The sequence below is a fragment of the Podarcis filfolensis genome, assembly GCF_964270895.1.
Source record: "Podarcis filfolensis genome assembly, chromosome: 17".
In the NCBI taxonomy this organism is placed as follows: Eukaryota; Metazoa; Chordata; class Lepidosauria; order Squamata; family Lacertidae; genus Podarcis; species Podarcis filfolensis.
Window position 1 is genome coordinate 37,587,670 of NC_139621.1, and position 16,654 is coordinate 37,604,323.

The 16,654-nt window shown below is 47.1% G+C and overlaps 1 protein-coding gene across 3 annotated transcripts in view; it reads right to left on the reverse strand.

The window, feature by feature from the left end:
- Positions 1 to 7,429: 7,429 nt before the first annotated feature.
- Positions 7,430 to 16,654, reverse strand: part of PIANP (PILR alpha associated neural protein) — a 36,151-nt gene continuing 26,926 nt past the window's right edge. For 2 of the 3 annotated variants that reach the window (XM_083593932.1, XM_083593933.1), the window contains exon 6: positions 7,430 to 7,914. In XM_083593932.1, the coding sequence (XP_083450058.1) occupies positions 7,872 to 7,914 (43 nt within the window). In that variant the 3' untranslated portion in view covers positions 7,430 to 7,871. Of the gene's footprint in view, positions 7,915 to 9,853; positions 13,912 to 16,654 lie in introns of those variants that run through there. The other variant, XM_083593934.1, reaches the window with a different exon arrangement.

A 16,654-nucleotide genomic window follows, 5' to 3' on the forward strand; every position in this document is an offset into this window, starting at 1 on the left:
CCATTCCTTGAAGCATTTAATTGTTAACAGGAACAAGCAAGTGAGGAATACATTTCCCAGTATGGGAAGCAAAAGCATGTGGAGGAAATATACTTGCTAGGCATGCCTTGGCTGGAAGAAACATTGCGGGAAGATTTGTAGGGATGATGGTATTTAAGTAATAATAATAACAATAATATTTTTTATTTATACCCTACCCTCCCCAGCCAAGGCCGGGCTCAGGGCGGCTAACAAGCAATAATAAAAACAGGTTGAATGAATACGACTTAAAAACAAGATTAAAATACAACAATTAAAATACTGAAACATTAAAATATTAAAATGCAGCCTCATCACAGGAGGAGAAAGGAAAAAGGGAAAAGAAAGAGGGGGAGGGAATCAAATTGACTCCAAGCCAAAGGCCAGGCGGAACAACTCTGTCTTACAGGCCCTGCGGAAAGAAATCAGATCCTGCAGGGCCCTGGTCTCATGAGGCAGAGCGTTCCACCAGGCTGAATCCAGTGTGGAAAAGGCCCTGGCTCTGGTTGAAGCCAATCTAACTTCCTTAGGGCTGGGACCTCTAGAGTGTTGCTATTTATGGACCTTGAGGCTCTCCGTGGGGCAGACCGGGAGAGGCGGTCCCGTAGGTACGAGGGTCCTAGGCCACGAAGGGCTTTAAAGATCAAAACCAGCACCTTAAATCTGACCCTGTACTCCACCGGGAGCCAGTGCAGCTGGAAAAGCACTGGGTGAATATGCTCCCACGGCAGAGACCCCGTGAGGAGCCTCGCTGCAGCATTCTGTACCCGCTGGAGTTTCTGGGACAGCTTCAAGGGCAGCCCCACGTAGAGCGAATTACAGTAGTCAAGCCTGGAGGTGACCGTCGCCTGGATCACTGTGGCCAGGTTGGGGCGGGAAAGGTAAGGGACCAACTGCTTGATGCGGCAAAGGTGGAAAAATGTGGCCTTGGCTGTTGCTGTAACCTGCGCCTCCATGGAAAGGGAGGCTTCAAGGATTACACCCAAACTCTTAACGGAAGGCAATGGCACTAATTGGGCCCCCGCAAGAGAAGGGAGTTGGTCCCTCATTTTGTAGAGTGCAGTGGCAAAATTGCATAAGCGCTCTCTCTCTCTCTGTGTGTGTGCATGTTTGCAGAAGGTGTGTGCGCGCGTGCATTTAACTGGAAATATTTGTATGCTTGATATACAAATCGAAGACCCACTCATCTGTACAGGAGCTGTGCTCCCTTCCGTATGCAAATCCACAGGCTCAAGCCGGCTTCCTCCCACAGTGGTTTGCTATCTCCCAGTATTTGAAAAGCACAGTGTGTCGCAGGAGTGCTAATTCAGTCTACCCACAGCTTCCTTTCTGTCTGCTTGATGTGATGGCTAGTCTGTTGGATCTAATTGGATACTTGTCTTGGTAATGCACGTCAACCCATCTGGACCTGAAGTCATCCATCAAGCGCGACCGCAGGAAAGGCTACGGAACTGGAATTGGCAGGTGCTTACAAGGCAGCCATACTGAACTGAACCACACTGTGCTGTGTGCGCATTCACATTCTGAGCGGAGCAACACGCCAAAAGAGATCAATGGGGACATTGATCAGTTAATCAGTTCATAATATTTTTCAACAACATCCCAAGAAATGTCGTCAAACAAAACCGATCTATATTCTGTACTGTGTTTTTCATGCAAGGTCCTTTCATTTGCTGTGTTTTAGCTATTTGTAAAGGATCGCAGCCAACAAAGACATGTGCAGAGGAGGCCCATTGAACCCAATGGACTTCACCAACTAAAGTGCACTTATTTCAATAGGTCTACTCTGAGTATGACTTAGTTGGCTATGGGAAAGGGGGTTATTGTTTTGCTGTTTCGTTTCAGTTATTTACTGGTTTTTATCCTGTATTTTATTTTGTGAGCTGCCCTGAGATCTTATGATGAAGGACAGTATCGAAATCTAATAATAATAGTAATAACCCAAGGTTTCTTTCAGCATGAAGCCAACAGCCTGCTTCATATAGTAAACATATTCCACAACGGCAGTGTTACATAATGGAGGCTACTGATATCAGGGGAAATGGGGAGGAATTTAACATAGCACTATAGAGATTGTTAGGTCAATGCAAACTTTTCAGCTTGCCAGAGCAAAAAAATTGCCCCTGCACTGTTCTGGAAGTTCACCTGACACCCACCAAGTGCCAGTGTGTGTGCTTGTGTGTGTGTGTGTGTGTGAAGGACACACAAGGAAAGGAGAGGGAGCAAAAACCCCTGTTGGACTAGTGGAAGACCAGGCACTTCCACTTCTGCTAGCTGAATGGCCCATGCATTCTGAGGTGCAATGTACAATTTTGCTGCTTTCATTCTACATCTGGTCTAAGAACCTTTGCGGACACCATGTAGGATCTTGAACCTGGACCAAGCTGCAAAAAAATCAAATTTAATTTTTTAAAATACAATTTTAAAAAGTGGCAAGTTGTTTAAAAAAGAACAACGGCTTCATACAGTTTACCAGTTTGAAGCAGTACTTCTTCAACTTTAACAAACAACCCAAGAAGAATCCCAGCCTTTGCCATGGAACATGTGGACAGGGAAAGATGTGACTTCAGGCCACAAACTGCATAGGGCTCAGGTCTCATTAGAAACATAGAATTGTAGAGTTGAAAGGGACCCTGAGGATTATCTAGTCCAGCCCTCTGCAATGCAGGAATATGCAGTTGTTCCATACAGGGATCAAACCTGCAACCTTGGCGTTATCAACACCACACTCTAACCAACTGAGCTATCCAGGCATAAGCATGCTATTAGCCCAGAACCACATACCAGAGACAATATTTCTGGCTCCAGGAATCTCTCTGGATTTTCTTGGAGGGGGTGGGACCAGGGAGAGAGGGACTTGTCCAAAATCAGTTTCCCGCCTCAGGGATGGGATGAGCCAGAGCTGCTGCTTGGATTAATTGGCATTCCCTATAGGCACCTAATATGGGACGCGGGTGGCGCTGTGGGTTAAACCACAGAGCCTACGACTTGCTGATCAGAAGGTCGGCGGTTCGAATCCCCATGACAGGGTGAGCTCCCGTTGCTCGGTCCCTGCTCCTGCCAACCTAGCAGTTCGAAAGCACGTCAAAGTGCAAGTAGATAAATAGGTACCGCTCTGGCGGGAAGTTAAACGGCGTTTCCGTGCGCTGCTCTGGTTTACCAGAAGCGGCTTAGTCATGCTGGCCACATGACCTGGAAGCTGTACGCCGGCTCCCTCAGCCAATAAAGTGAGATGAACGCCGCAACCCCAGAGTCAGTCACGACTGGACCTAATGGTCAGGGATCCCTTTACCTTTACCTTTACCTTTATAGGCACCTAATAGGTGACCACCACTACTTTAGCAAAGGTCCAGAGAAGCTTGGAGGTTTATATCCCTCCAGGGACCTCTGCCTCCTTTCTGGCCATCTGCTGGGTGTCAGTGCACACCTGGTTCCTGGCTGGCTTCTCCCTCCTCTCAAGGAGACCCCAGGTAATGAAGTCATCTGGCTGCTAGCTCTCCTCCACCAGCTCTGAGCATCTTGCCAGGTCTTCTATTCCCTCTGTTCCTGGGTGGATGTGAGCTGAGGAGAGATCCAGGTGTGGTGCATGGGCATCTAGGCAAAGTGTCCTTGGGACTGGGTCACTTGGTGTCAAAGAGTGAGCCAGCAGTAAATCACTCTGTTCCCATTTGGAGTTAACTCTTTATTAGCAAAAACACAATCTGCACAGACTTGATGGTGTGTCAGGCCTGACGAGCACAGCAGCTCGTCCCTGGTAGGTCTCACCCCATGAATCAGTTGCTGAAAGTCCCCACCTCCCCACAACTGTCTCAAGTCCTTTCCAAGGCTTTTTCCAAGCAATTGAGAGACGATGTCTGTGTGCAGCCTTGGAGGACTCTGCAAAGCTCCACTCCTCTTTCTTGAATGAGATGTCCTCCACTCCATTCCCCCAGAGTCATGGCTGGGATGGACTGTGTGACAGAAGCATTGCCAAAGGGACGGAATGGCAGCAAGTATATGAGGGAGCGTTTTAGGCCAGAACACCATGTTAAGGTTTTGCATCAAGGTTAGAAAACAGGTTAGGGATGAGTTTCAGGAACCCACCCTGGGGTGAGGAGAAGGAGACTAAGCATCTGTGGAACACAGCAAAAGACTTCATAGCTATAATTAGCCACCTCGCCTTCTTAAAAGTGTTTTAAAAGGAGGAGATGACGAAGTGTTAAAAACTTATTTTAAAATAGTGCTGAGCAGGCAAACACGTGAGGTGCTTGGAAAAAACCAAAGTGGACTCTGTGTTGTGTGTGTGTGTGTGTGTGTGTGTTTGCAAATAGGAAGAGGCAACTGGGATTCTGTCCAGAAAAACTGAGGGGAAGCAGAGCTCACTCCGAAGCAGAAAAAGCCACCCCCACAACTATTTGCAACTACATCTATACATACTTCTCAACACTCCTAAGGCGAAGGTGGGTTTTTTAGACATCAGTACCCTCACTCACAATTGGCCCGGGCTGAGTTGTGGCAATAGCTGCAAATTCAGTGAGTACCTTTTTGCTCTACGATCGAGTTCTTAAGAAAGAAACATGGAGGGGGGAGGGAGGCGCTATTATGACACCTAGCCACCCACTCCCAGCTGCCACACAGCAGTCCCATATTTATTGTGGGAACAACGACACAAGTTCAGTTAGATTCCCCCGAGTGTGGTGCTCTGCCTATGTCTGAAAATAACTTTTAAATGTAGAGCCACCCTCTGTGTCCAGAGCTGGGGTAGCCTCAATTCTGAAACCCCTTAAGGACTCTGAAGTTCCCTGTACACCTATTTAGACAGAGGTCTTCATCTCAGTCAACATGGGTTTATTAATCCAACTCCCAGCCCACCCTCTCGGTTTAATCCTCTGGAGAGCCAAGGGCTAAAGTGTGGCACTGAAATGCTTTGCTCTGGTGCCAAAATCTTTTCTCCATCATTGATTGCCAGGGCTGATGAAGTGCGGGGGCTGGGGGGGGGGGTTTAAGCAGATGATGGGCGGGGGACGGGGGGACAGGCTGCAGAACAACCCTGGAAACCTGGGACGTTGGCAGCAGCCTAGACAGCCTTCTCTTAAGGCTGGAGAAGAGCCTTAAATAGAAAGCGTGGAGGCAGCCATGGGGAGTGGAGCTTGCGAGAGAGCAAGCGTTCCGCTCCCTGCCTTGCTTTTCCTTTACTTCCAGTTATTTCTGTCCTCCCTCCTCCTCCCTCCCTCCTGCAGCCTGAAATTAAAATGTTACAAAAATCCAAGATTTCGAGATGGGAAATTGTATGTTGCGAGCAAAAGCAGCAATTACAGAACTGAGCACGGGAATTCTGAGGCAGACCTAACCGTGGAAAAAGGACGAGGCAGCCCTCCGGGTGTCAGGTTTTGTTATGTTATCATTAAAGGTGTCACGAGTGGGAGACAGCCAGATCCGACTTGGAGATCGCAACCCACCAGAAAGTTCTCCTCTGAAGCTCAAGCATGAGGACTTCCCAGCGGGTTGTGCCTCCCCCGCTACACTTACACACACTGTGAACTGGCAAGAAGGGAGATGCATTTAGATTTCCCACTCAGGTACCAAAATATCTTGAGCGAGCCCCGTGGAAATAAGAGTCTCTGCTAGGAGGGTTTCCCCAACACCACCATGTGGGCTGGAGGAGAGAAAGGACCAGGAGCAACCAGTGACCAGAATGGAGTTGATCTTCCTTTTGCACAGAATCAACGTGTTAAGCAATGCCTTACATTTCCCAAGCCAACAACCTAGACAGATTTCTCCCCGTAATGAACTGTTACGCGCTCTCCAATTCCCTAGCAGCGAGACATTCCTGTGCTACCAGCTTCCCTTCAAGGGAGGAGAGAGGGCACTGGCGGTTTATGGTTTATTTTCTTTAAAAAATAAATAAATGCTTTGTTCTTAAACGGGTAGGCAACCTAAGGCCCGGGGGGCCGGATCGCCTTTTCAATCCAGCCAGCGGACGGTCCGGGAATCAGCCTGTTTTTACATGAGTAGAATGTGTGCTTTTATTTAAAATGCATCTCTGGGTTATTCGTGGGGCCTGTCTGGTGTTTTTACATGAGTAGAATGTATGCTTTTACAGTGGTACCTCGGGTTAAGAACTTAATTCGTTCTGGAGGTCTGTTCTGAACCTGAAACTGTTCTTAACCTGAGGTACCACTTTAGCTAATGGGGCCTCCCGCTGCCACCACGCCGCCGCCACCGCCGTGCAATTTCTGTTCTCATCCTGAAGCAAAGTTCTTAATCCAAGGTACTATTTCTGGGTTAGCGGAGTCTGTAACCTGAAGTATCTGCAACCTGAAGCGTCTGTAACCCGAGGTACGACTGTATTTAAAATGCATCTCTGGGTTATTTGTGGGGCATAGGAATTTGTTCATTATTATTTTTTTTCAAAATATAGTCTGGCCCACCACATGGTCGGAGGGACAGTGGTCCGGCCCACGGCTGAAAAAGGTTGCTGACTCCTGTTCTTAAATATGCAAGCAGTAGCATTAATAGAGGCAAGCAGCATGTTCACTGATGTGAGAAAGCAATGTGCTACCTCACACCAGATCTTTGCACCCTAAAATGCTCCTGGCCTCCAGCTGATTCTTCTGACTCTCCCTAAACTGTGTAGAACCATAGAGGTGGAAGGCACCCTGAGGGTCATTCAGTCCAACCCTTTGTGACACAGGAATCTTTTGCCCAACGTGGGGTTCGAGGTTAAGAGCCTTGTGCTTTACCGATTGAGCCACCCCAGCATCTTGTTCTGTTCCCTCTCACACACAAGGAACCTGACCTTTCCCTTTAGCTACGGAGGGTGGGATTGGTGACCGCCACCAAACTACAATAGCTGGCAACCTGTCCGCAGAAGACGCATGCTCATGCGCAGGCACAGCTTGCTGAACAACACGAATAGCCAGCCCTCTTGGCTGCACTGGTAGGGAACTCCCTAGGGCAGCTGAGCCAGCCCTGTAAGCAAAGCCCACTTGCAAAGGAAACATCAGGAGCTCCTGTTAAGTTCCTAACAGTTCCTTGGAGCCACTGTTCCTTTCTCGCCCTACACCAGACATGATGTCCGGTCCAATGCAACGACACCAGAGGGTCAGTAGCTGGCTGCCCACTGACCCCTTATCACCCCACCACATTGAACAAGTTTGATCATCTGATTTCCCCTTCCAAACATTGCAGAGAGATCTTTGTAGTGAGAAAGCATCTTCTGGCCACCAGCTCCCATAAAGAGACATCTACCGGCCGCCTTGGGCCATTAAGAAAGGTTAACATTCTTTTCTCAAATCCCAAGCTCTGCCCAGGCATTGCTTTAAGGCAAAAACATAATAATAATAAAATAAAATAAAAATGGGTAATGATGGGCTTGCTCACAGCAATCAGGCAGCAAGCAGCCCACAAGAGCACGCAGCCAGCCATTAGCTTTCAGTATTTTGCAAAGTTTTATTTTAAAAATGTTGAAACTTACATCCCACAAGAATTTAAGAATTTCACCACGAGGAGAAGAAAACCCTACAAAAATATATCGTACGGTGCACAAGGGGCAGGAGAAGGGCAAGACACACAAAAGACCCTGCTTCACACACGACAGATGTGCTAGGCACAGATAGCACTTCCAGGAGAGAAACTTGCAGGGACACTGTCACACGTCTCACAAATGCACATGCGTTTATTTGGCCACAAGTCGACTTGGTGGGTGGCGGGTTCCCCAGGCATGTAGACATGCCAGACAGGCATTTGTTACATGTGACAGTGGTGTAATTGGGGGGTGGGAGGAGAGGAGAGGAGAGGAGAGGAGAGGAGAGGAGAGGAGAGGAGAGGAGAGAATCTCTTGCAGGGACTTCCTCTTCCTCTTTTAACCAAGCCTATTCAGAAGACTCCCCAGAGCATCTTTGGCCATGACCCAATCTGCCAAGAAACAGACAATTTTACTCAAAAAAATAATCTATTTATATTACAGCGTTATAGTGCTATTTCCATACTACAGAGGAAATTGCGACATTGATTTTATTTATTTATTAATGCTTATTATTATGGCAAAACTCCATGCCCCGTTCAGCCCCACCGCTGAACCTCTTGCCTCTGGCTGCTACTCTATATTTGACTGCTCACGATCACTACAGGAGCAAGCATCCGTTTCCTACATGGAAGTGACATTTGTGCAGGAAATTTGTCATGGGTTAGTCAAGTCGCCCAGAGTGAGCAGGAGCTGTGATTGGAGGAAGCTAAGAGGGGAGGTGATAGCCAAGCAGGGATAGCAGAGATGCCCACCTAGTGCATGCAAGGGCCAGGCACCTCCGCTGTCTCCCAAACACCCCGCTGGCCTTGCCCTCCCTGCCCTTGCCTGCATCTCAAATCTCTTTCCAGCACCTTTTCTCTCCCCAACCCCTCCACCTTTCCTTTCCTATAATTGGCTCACTTAAGGCTGCGATAGCTGAAAGAATTGACTCTTTGTTCTGACTGGGGTTGTTGTGATTGAGTCCAAATGAAACAGATTTTTACCATGCATTTTTTTAATTGCTGAGAGTCCCCTTGAAAATCCCCTCCAGACCACTTTTCGGCAGGTGGATTCTGCAACCTGCCATTGATGTAAGAATAGTGTGTTACTGGTGGATTTACCTGTATAGTGAACCACCCACATGTGATCCCGCTTTATTAGTTATTCTGCGATGCTTCACCAGTAATATTGTTCCCAGTATTGCTGTCCGGAGGGGCGCTCCTGCACTATAGTGCCACAGCAGTGGGACAAAAAAAGTAAGCATTCGTGGTATAAAAAGTTACAGGATTTCAGCTGGAAGTTGAGAGACATACACCAATGGGGTATGTTTGCCCCACAACCTTTGTAGGCATAAACAGTATTGAAGGCTGGGTTGTGTATAACTGTCGCAATACAATCCTGAGCACAAATCATCACAGGTGTGCAGTGAAAAGGACCTCTGAAGAGGCCCTTCTTTTGAAGGGAGGCATATAAATTGACCAAATAAATGCATGCACAAATAACTGAAAATCAAGGGGTTTTAAGTTAGTTGCGATTCGTTTGCTCCTTTGGTTCCAAGGGGGACTGGGTAACTCTTAAGGTTTTGTTGCTTTGGGTCCCGTATGTATACAAAACGGGGGGGGGGGGAATGTTGAAATAAAAAGACAGCCTGCAATCAAACAGGGAGGAAAGTATGATGACACAGAAGAAGAAAAATGGGGAAAGAAAGAGCATAGTTAGCAGGAAATGGTATTAAGCGGGGCTGTGATATTGGATAGACTTGAGAGGAACACGCAACCCAGAAACCACCAAGGGAGATGGTCTTTCAGGACTTCAACTCAGCTGGAGAGAACAGGGGAAGCTTCCCAGATGAGGAGAGGGAGCACCTGAATGCGCTTCCACCAAATCCTTGCGTTGTCCTGGGCCATAATGTGGCAGAAGGCAGAAGACCCATCCTACAGCACAGCCACACCGTCACATGAGACCTTGTATGACTTCAGCTTGCTGAGAACCTCAACTTTTGTTTTTAAAATATGTTAAGAAGAAGAAGAAGAGGAGTTTGGATTTGATATCCCGCTTTATCACTACCCGAAGGAGTCTCAAAGTGGCTAACATTCTCCTTTCCCTTCCTCCCCCACAAGAAACACTCTGTGAGGTGAGTGGGGCTGAGAGACTTCAGAGAAGTGTGACTGGCCCAAGGTCACCCAGAAGCTGTATGTGGAGGAGCGGAGACGCGAACCCAGTTCACCAGATTACGAGTCTACCACCCTTAACCACTGCACCACACGGGCTCTCAGTTAAGCTGCTGAAACCTCAGAAGCAAAAAGGGGTGGTGGAATGATGTTTGCAGGAACTGGGGAAATTGGAGGGGGGGGGGCTTCTATGTCTTGCATATATGACTAGCGCCCTGCATATTCGTGACTACCGAAACTGGAATGAATGGTGTAAAAACAGTAAAAAGGAAAATGGGAGCATTATGCACATCTGCTCAATTTGTGCAATCACTAAGGCTGCTGTAAAGACTGGAATGCCTGACTGCAGAAATGTTAACTTTTTCCTACAGGGCTACCCGCATATTTTTCAAGCACATCTGCATAGTCATAGAGGGCGAGCTTCTTATTTGAAATGAAGGCTGGGGTTCTCAGGGAGCTGAATTCTGCACCTGGCACCACAACATGCTTTTTCCACACTTGCATAGAAGCGTGGATGCCACGCTGGCAGCCCTGGCAAAACAGTAGCCGTGATCCAGAGTTCTCCTATGCCTTACAGGGGCATGCACGCTGCACCTGTTTAGCCCAGAAGCATTTCCTTGAAAAATAAAATAAAATCAAACCAAGCAGCTTTTATTCTGCAGGTTCCCTATGTCATGCAGACTGCACAGCAAGCATTCATCCCATGCTGATTGTGCGTCTCCCCTGCCCGCGATGTGGGCTCCTTGGGGATAGTGCAGAACAAATAACTTTGGCCATGCGCTGCAGGGATGGGCTCTGCATTCACCGTACAACCACCCCCTTCAGAAACCTCTAATGTGCTTACGCTTGGCATCTTGCCCACCTATTTAAGGTGGGTGTTAAATGCGAGCAGCGCTGTCACTGAAAGGATGGTCGTGTTGAAGGGCTTTGGCTCTTTACAGAAATTAAAATATCAGCATGTAAGAATCCAAGGGCTCTATGAGGCTGTAGATAGTTCCCTCCCTTCTAGAGTTGACGGCATCCTTGACGATAGTGTGCAGAACTGGCCCACTCTTTCCTCTCTCAGGGCTGGCATCAAGGGTTGGCATCATTGGGCATCTCAAGTGGCTTTCATTGCCTGTTCACCTGCATTCTCTGAGTGACTGAGCAGGGACAAGGGCAAGGAGAAGGAGAAGCTGCTTCTGCTGACCTTGCCCTTTCTCTGTGAGCCACGGGGCACATTGAGCCGGGAGGAACACGGCAAGCGAATGTGCAGCAGCAGCAATGAAAAGGAGCTTTTCAGGGAGGGATCTCCCTGGCAAAGGGTCCTTCCAAATCTGGAGCTTACGCTGATTTCTGTGCTTAGGTTTCGCAGGCTCTTGCACTGCAAAAGCAGTTGGACCAAAGACACTGGCGGGTTGGAGGAAATGAACTGGACCATGGGCAGTAAGGGCCACATCAATTTAATCTCCCCTAGAAACGATTGTGTCTAAATGGGTCTGTTAAGTGCAGATGATATAAATGCGGAGAAAGCCAGAGCTTTCACATGGTCACGCAGGTGGATGACCTAATATGAGGACGGCTGTGTTGTTGCACAGACTCCATTATTTTGAAATATGCTTGCTGTAGGAGACAAGCTATGGAATTATAGAACTGTAGAGTTGGAAGGGACCCCAAGGGTCATCTAGCCCAACCCCTTCTGCAGTGCAGGAACCTTAACTCTATCATACATGACAGATGGCTGTACAATCTCTGCTTAAAATCCTCCAAGGAAGAAGAGTCGACCACCTCCCGTGGGAGTCTGTTCCACTGCTGAGCAGATCTTACTGTCATAAAGTTCTTCCTGGTGTTTAGTTGGAATCTCCTTTCTTGTAACTTGAATATGTTAAGGAGGGGCTACATTTGACTTTGCACAGTTCAGACAATAGAATGCATTGGGCTGGACCTTACGCTGCTATTTCTGCTGCGCGAGACTGGCCTCCTCAAGCCAGGGCATGACCCAAATTTTAATGATTGAGAACCCTTTAACTTCAGTGCAATTATTAGGTGCTATGCAGCCTGCCAACTTAAAACAGCATCTTGATGGAAATAGCAGGTGATATTTATCTCCATGCCACAGAAAGCTTACTCTGCTGATTTCTGCAGAAGCAATTGTTAATAAAGATATAAGGGCAGAGTAAGGTTCCCCACCACAAAACCTGATTAGTTGGCATCCCTGGCCAATATGGGGCTTTGCCAATGAACCTTGTTAGATAGGTATTAAATCTTTATTCACTGTGCTACGAGGACATCTGCTCAAAGAGTGAGGACTGCAGCTGTTCTACTAGGCAGTGGCCTCCAGTTGGCTATCAGGAGGAGCTGAGCACCTAGTACCACTTCTTATATAAACTCCAGGGTCTACTATTCCTTAGCTGAGCAAAAAGCCATCTGCCAGCCATTAACTTATATGCATACTTTTAATTTTTTTGAAAAAATAAAAAAGCTTAGTAAAATACTTTTATGGGGGGGGGGGACACACACATTTGAACTGAGACTGAACCAGGCTTAGCAAAAAATAACTTGGACAGGAAGCAATTCATGGAACAGGGCCAAAAAATATGCTAGGGAAGACAGGTGAAGAGAATGGAGTCTGAAAAAGAGGGAGAGTTGCAACGCTGTCACAGTCGCTAGAGGGAGGGAGAATGGTGTATCTGGAGATGCAGGAAGTGAGACAAAAATACAGAATGTGTTGCTTCGACACTTACAGTCCACCAGCACGCCTGAGGCATTCTTTTTCTGCAATTAGCTGGAACTAGAATTAAAACAGAAGTTCCATGCTCGCACATGATAATAGCACTATGCTATCCAGCAATGCCTTCCCCCATGACCAAGAATCTCATAATGATTATGAAGTGGTAAGTCTAGTTCTATAAAGGCTTTCAGCAATGTTAATTAAAATATTCCTTCTTGAAGATTCTTCCCATTTATTGTTTTTGGGTGAGCAATGGAAAGGGATTACAGTGAATAGCTTAATAACTGTCCTTTCAGTAGGCCCTCTTAACTGCATGTTCCAACTGTAATTTTCTGCTCCTGTGGGAGGATGGAGGCTATAACTACTTATTTCCTCTCATTTTGGCACCTTTACAGCAAAATAATGCTGGTTTGCTTTTAAATAAGAAAGGGGGGGGAAGTAATTGAAACCTCTCCCCCTCCCCAAGTGGAACAGAAGTTGACATGAGGGCAATTATGAGCTTGAAAGGCAATTTTTTCATGATTATCCTGTACCATGATCATCAGAAAGCAATAAAATGGACTGCAACTGCAAGCCAGGAAGCATTTAATTAAAGGCACAGGAGCCTTCAAAAAGCTCCAATCGTGCTTTGTGTGTCCCTAGTAGACAGGCGCATGTTGCAATCTTTATTGCTACTCCTCTTCTACAACTGCAACAAATCAGGTCTGGGGAAAAGGATGAGACGCCAACACAGAAAAAACTGGAACGACAATGGCGTTGTCTGGACACACCATAAAAAGTGAGTAAGCAAAGGATGGCAATTCCACAGAAGAGGGTGGGTGCGAAAGCAGCCGAAGAAGATTAGATGACAGATGAGGGAATCGTGTCCATTTGATACCAATGCTGAGTGTCTGATTTTCCTGCACCCCACTTCCCCTCCATATATGCCCATCCCCACGATACAGAAAGGTATTCATTGCCCAGGAGAATGTGATGTGAGATTTGGCTCTTTGGAAGATGCTTCAAAACTGCGTGATGAGGAAAGGGAGGAAAGATGGGGAGACACCGAATAGGAGATCCTACTTCTGCATCCCATTATCAAGCATGCTTACTTAAACATAAATAAATACATGTTTGTGTATGAATGTTTATGCCGGGGGTACAAGGGATATCTTTGAAACGTTACCATGAAGGTGCTGATAGCTCTTGCCTTCTAGGCCTTCCTCCTCACCCCTCTGCTCACATCAGACCACCCCAGTCATCATCTCTGCCATGAGGACCCACCACGGAGCCCAGCTCCTCTCCTCCTGAGCGAAAACCTTGGTCTGGGCTGGGTCTGCAATGACGACGGAATGCCAGGGCACAAAGGGATCTACAATACTTCTGCTGCTGCGTGAGGAGTAGCAGTAGCATACTCGCAGGCGGATGGAACTAAAAGGGAGGGATGCCAGTTCTAGGGGACTCTCTGGCAAACTCAGTGTTTGGTCTCGCAACGAAGGAGCCGGGCCTGCTGCTTCCAGGGCTGTCACAGGTTCACCAGCGGGATCCTGAGCAGGAAACAAGGGCGGAAGGAGAGAGAAAGGGGAAGAGAAAGAGAGAGAAAGAGTAAGAGTGATGAACAATGCTCCCTGTGTTCAGAGGTAAGCTGTTTCATCTGGTCTCTTGTTCTTTTGTCATAGGGTGCACTTCTAAGTCTCCCCACACCCTTTGTACTACAGCAGAGGTTCTCAAACTTCTTCTTTTCCTGGGCCACACTTTGAGAATAAAAATTTGCTGGCACCACACTGAATTTTTTTACGTGGGAAAACAAAAAGAAACGACTCCTAGCAGTGCTTTGTTTTTAACACAGAGCACAACTACTTTATAATATGATCATGTGTCAGGACTGAGGAGGAATGGTGGGAGTCACACGGCCCCCTTTCCCTGAACCTTCCCAAAGGCAGGAGGATAGTATTGATTTAGAACAGTGGTTTGCAGAGGGGCATAGTCCGGAGGGGGAAAGCTGGGAAATACTGGGTGAGGAACAGCTAGAAGAGCAAACACCAGGAGAGACAGCTGGCAGATTCAGTGTCCTTGGACAGCATTCCTGACCACCCCCCTTCGCCTCGGACTAGACGGGCACTGAGGGTGATAGAACAGAAAGCGCAGGGAAACAAGATCAGATTACCCAACGTAGGAGTGATGTAGATTAATGGGGACGGAGGGGGTGAACCTTAACTGGGAGCAACGCTATTTTTAGACAGATATGCATTCCTTTTGTCTCTCTCTCTGTGATTATTAAATAACTTATCTGGTAAGAACGCTCCTTTCATTTGATCTTCTTAATTACTGCCACTGGGGGGCGGATCTGATTCCCTAAAGCCTGACATCATGGGGCATACAGAAAATATAAAGCAATGCAGCTACATAAGAACACAAATCATTCCCAAAATATACTTATGAACAAGCTTCTTGCATATGTACCTTAAGTATGCCTACAAACCCGATGAGAGGTATGAGCTTGCTGTTGCCGGGTAATCTCGTTTATTAAAATACTTTGATACTATACTACACTGAAATGTTTAAATGTTTCTTTGATTGTCTTTGAACCACCCCACCACACTTGCCATCCTCTCCTGCCCACACCCTTTGGAATCCCTTGTCGTAGAGAGTAGCTCCTGATCTCTTCACCATATCAAGGTAGTTTCAGGAGAACTTGTGGCTGTAGTTCATCAAGGTTCCACCCTTTAACTGATTAGATATGAATAGATTTGAACATCATAAAAAAACTTCAGTAGCCCCTATTTGGGCGTCCTCTCCACCACCATCACCCCCCCCAAAAAACCCCTGTGCTTGTACTAATGCAGAGGGGGCGAATGGGACCATAGCAGCTGACCTCACCCTTGCACAACAGGTTGTATGGGAAATCCTCTCTACCAGACCTAGGCTCTGGCCATGATGTGGAACTATTATGGAGGAAGAGTTCATGCATAAAGAGCTAGATCTGCACTACAATTGCTTCCCCTTTCCAAAGGGCGGGCAGGGGCATGGCAGTGGGGGCATTGCCACTACCTCCCGTCTCCCTTGCCATGGGATTACATTAAATGTGGAGTAAACAGGGCAAACCCAAACAGGGCAAAAAGAGATGCCTTTTTGAGATACCAGTGTCAGCACTTAAAATGAAATAAACTCGGTGGTTTGTTGTCAGAAGACAAGTCCAATTAAATACATTGGTACCTCGGGTTAAGAACTTAATTCGTTCCGGAGCTCCGTTCTTAACCTGAAACTGTTCTTAACCTGAAGCACCACTTTAGCTAATGGGGCCTCCTGCTGCCGCCACGCCGCCAGTGTTATATACTGAAGTTCTCACCCTGGGCCAGCAGGGGGATACCGTAGATAGTTATGCAAATAAGGGATCGAAAGTGGCGTTCAGTGATTGGATAGTTTTAGAAAATTGGTACAGTTACATTGTATTGGAGCTCTATATAAGCAGGCTGGCTGAACCCTTCAGTTGAGTTCTGTCCTGGCCTGTGAATAAACAAGAGCTGTTTGAAGAATCGCTGTGTCGTCTGATATGTTCACCCACAACTTGACAGCCGGAGCACGATTTCTGTCCTTATCCTGAAGCAAAGTTCTTAACCTGAAGCACTATTTCTGGGTTAGCAGAGTCTGTAACCTGAAACGTATGTAACCTGAAGCGTATGTAACCCAAGGTACCACTGTAGTTTTTTGTTTTTCTTTAGAGCAGCATACCAGATGCAACATACCTACTATAAGAAATGTGTAGCTCATGGTCCCAGCAACTGAAATTTGATCAGCCTTAACTTATTAATCAACCACAGCTTTGGGTTGCATCCCTGCGAACAGTTAGGCTGCTACAATCTCACTGAAGCCAACTGCACGCAGAATTGCAGACCTGGTTGATAAATCCATTGATTAAAACAGGCCAACGCTTACAGCTCTGCACTTTTTGTGCTGCAGCTGTTGCACACTGGGTACGTACAGCTGAGAGTGAGTCATCTTCAGAACATGTGCTTCAGCTGAAAGAGGAACTGCTTTCCCAGCATTATACTTCCACGACATCAGTACTGTCCTATCTTCTCAGATCCAGGACCCACCTTCAAACCAAGCATGCATATCGGGACCCACTTCTTAAATCTTGTATGCAATCTGCCGGAATGGTGGTCACTGTATTGCTTTTGTGACATGCCCCTCCCCTTAGGTCAGGCTATTGTGACCCTGTAGTGCAGTGGTTCTCAAAGGAGGTAGCAGGAGAGGATGGCAAATGTGGCAGGAAGATTCAAGGACAAA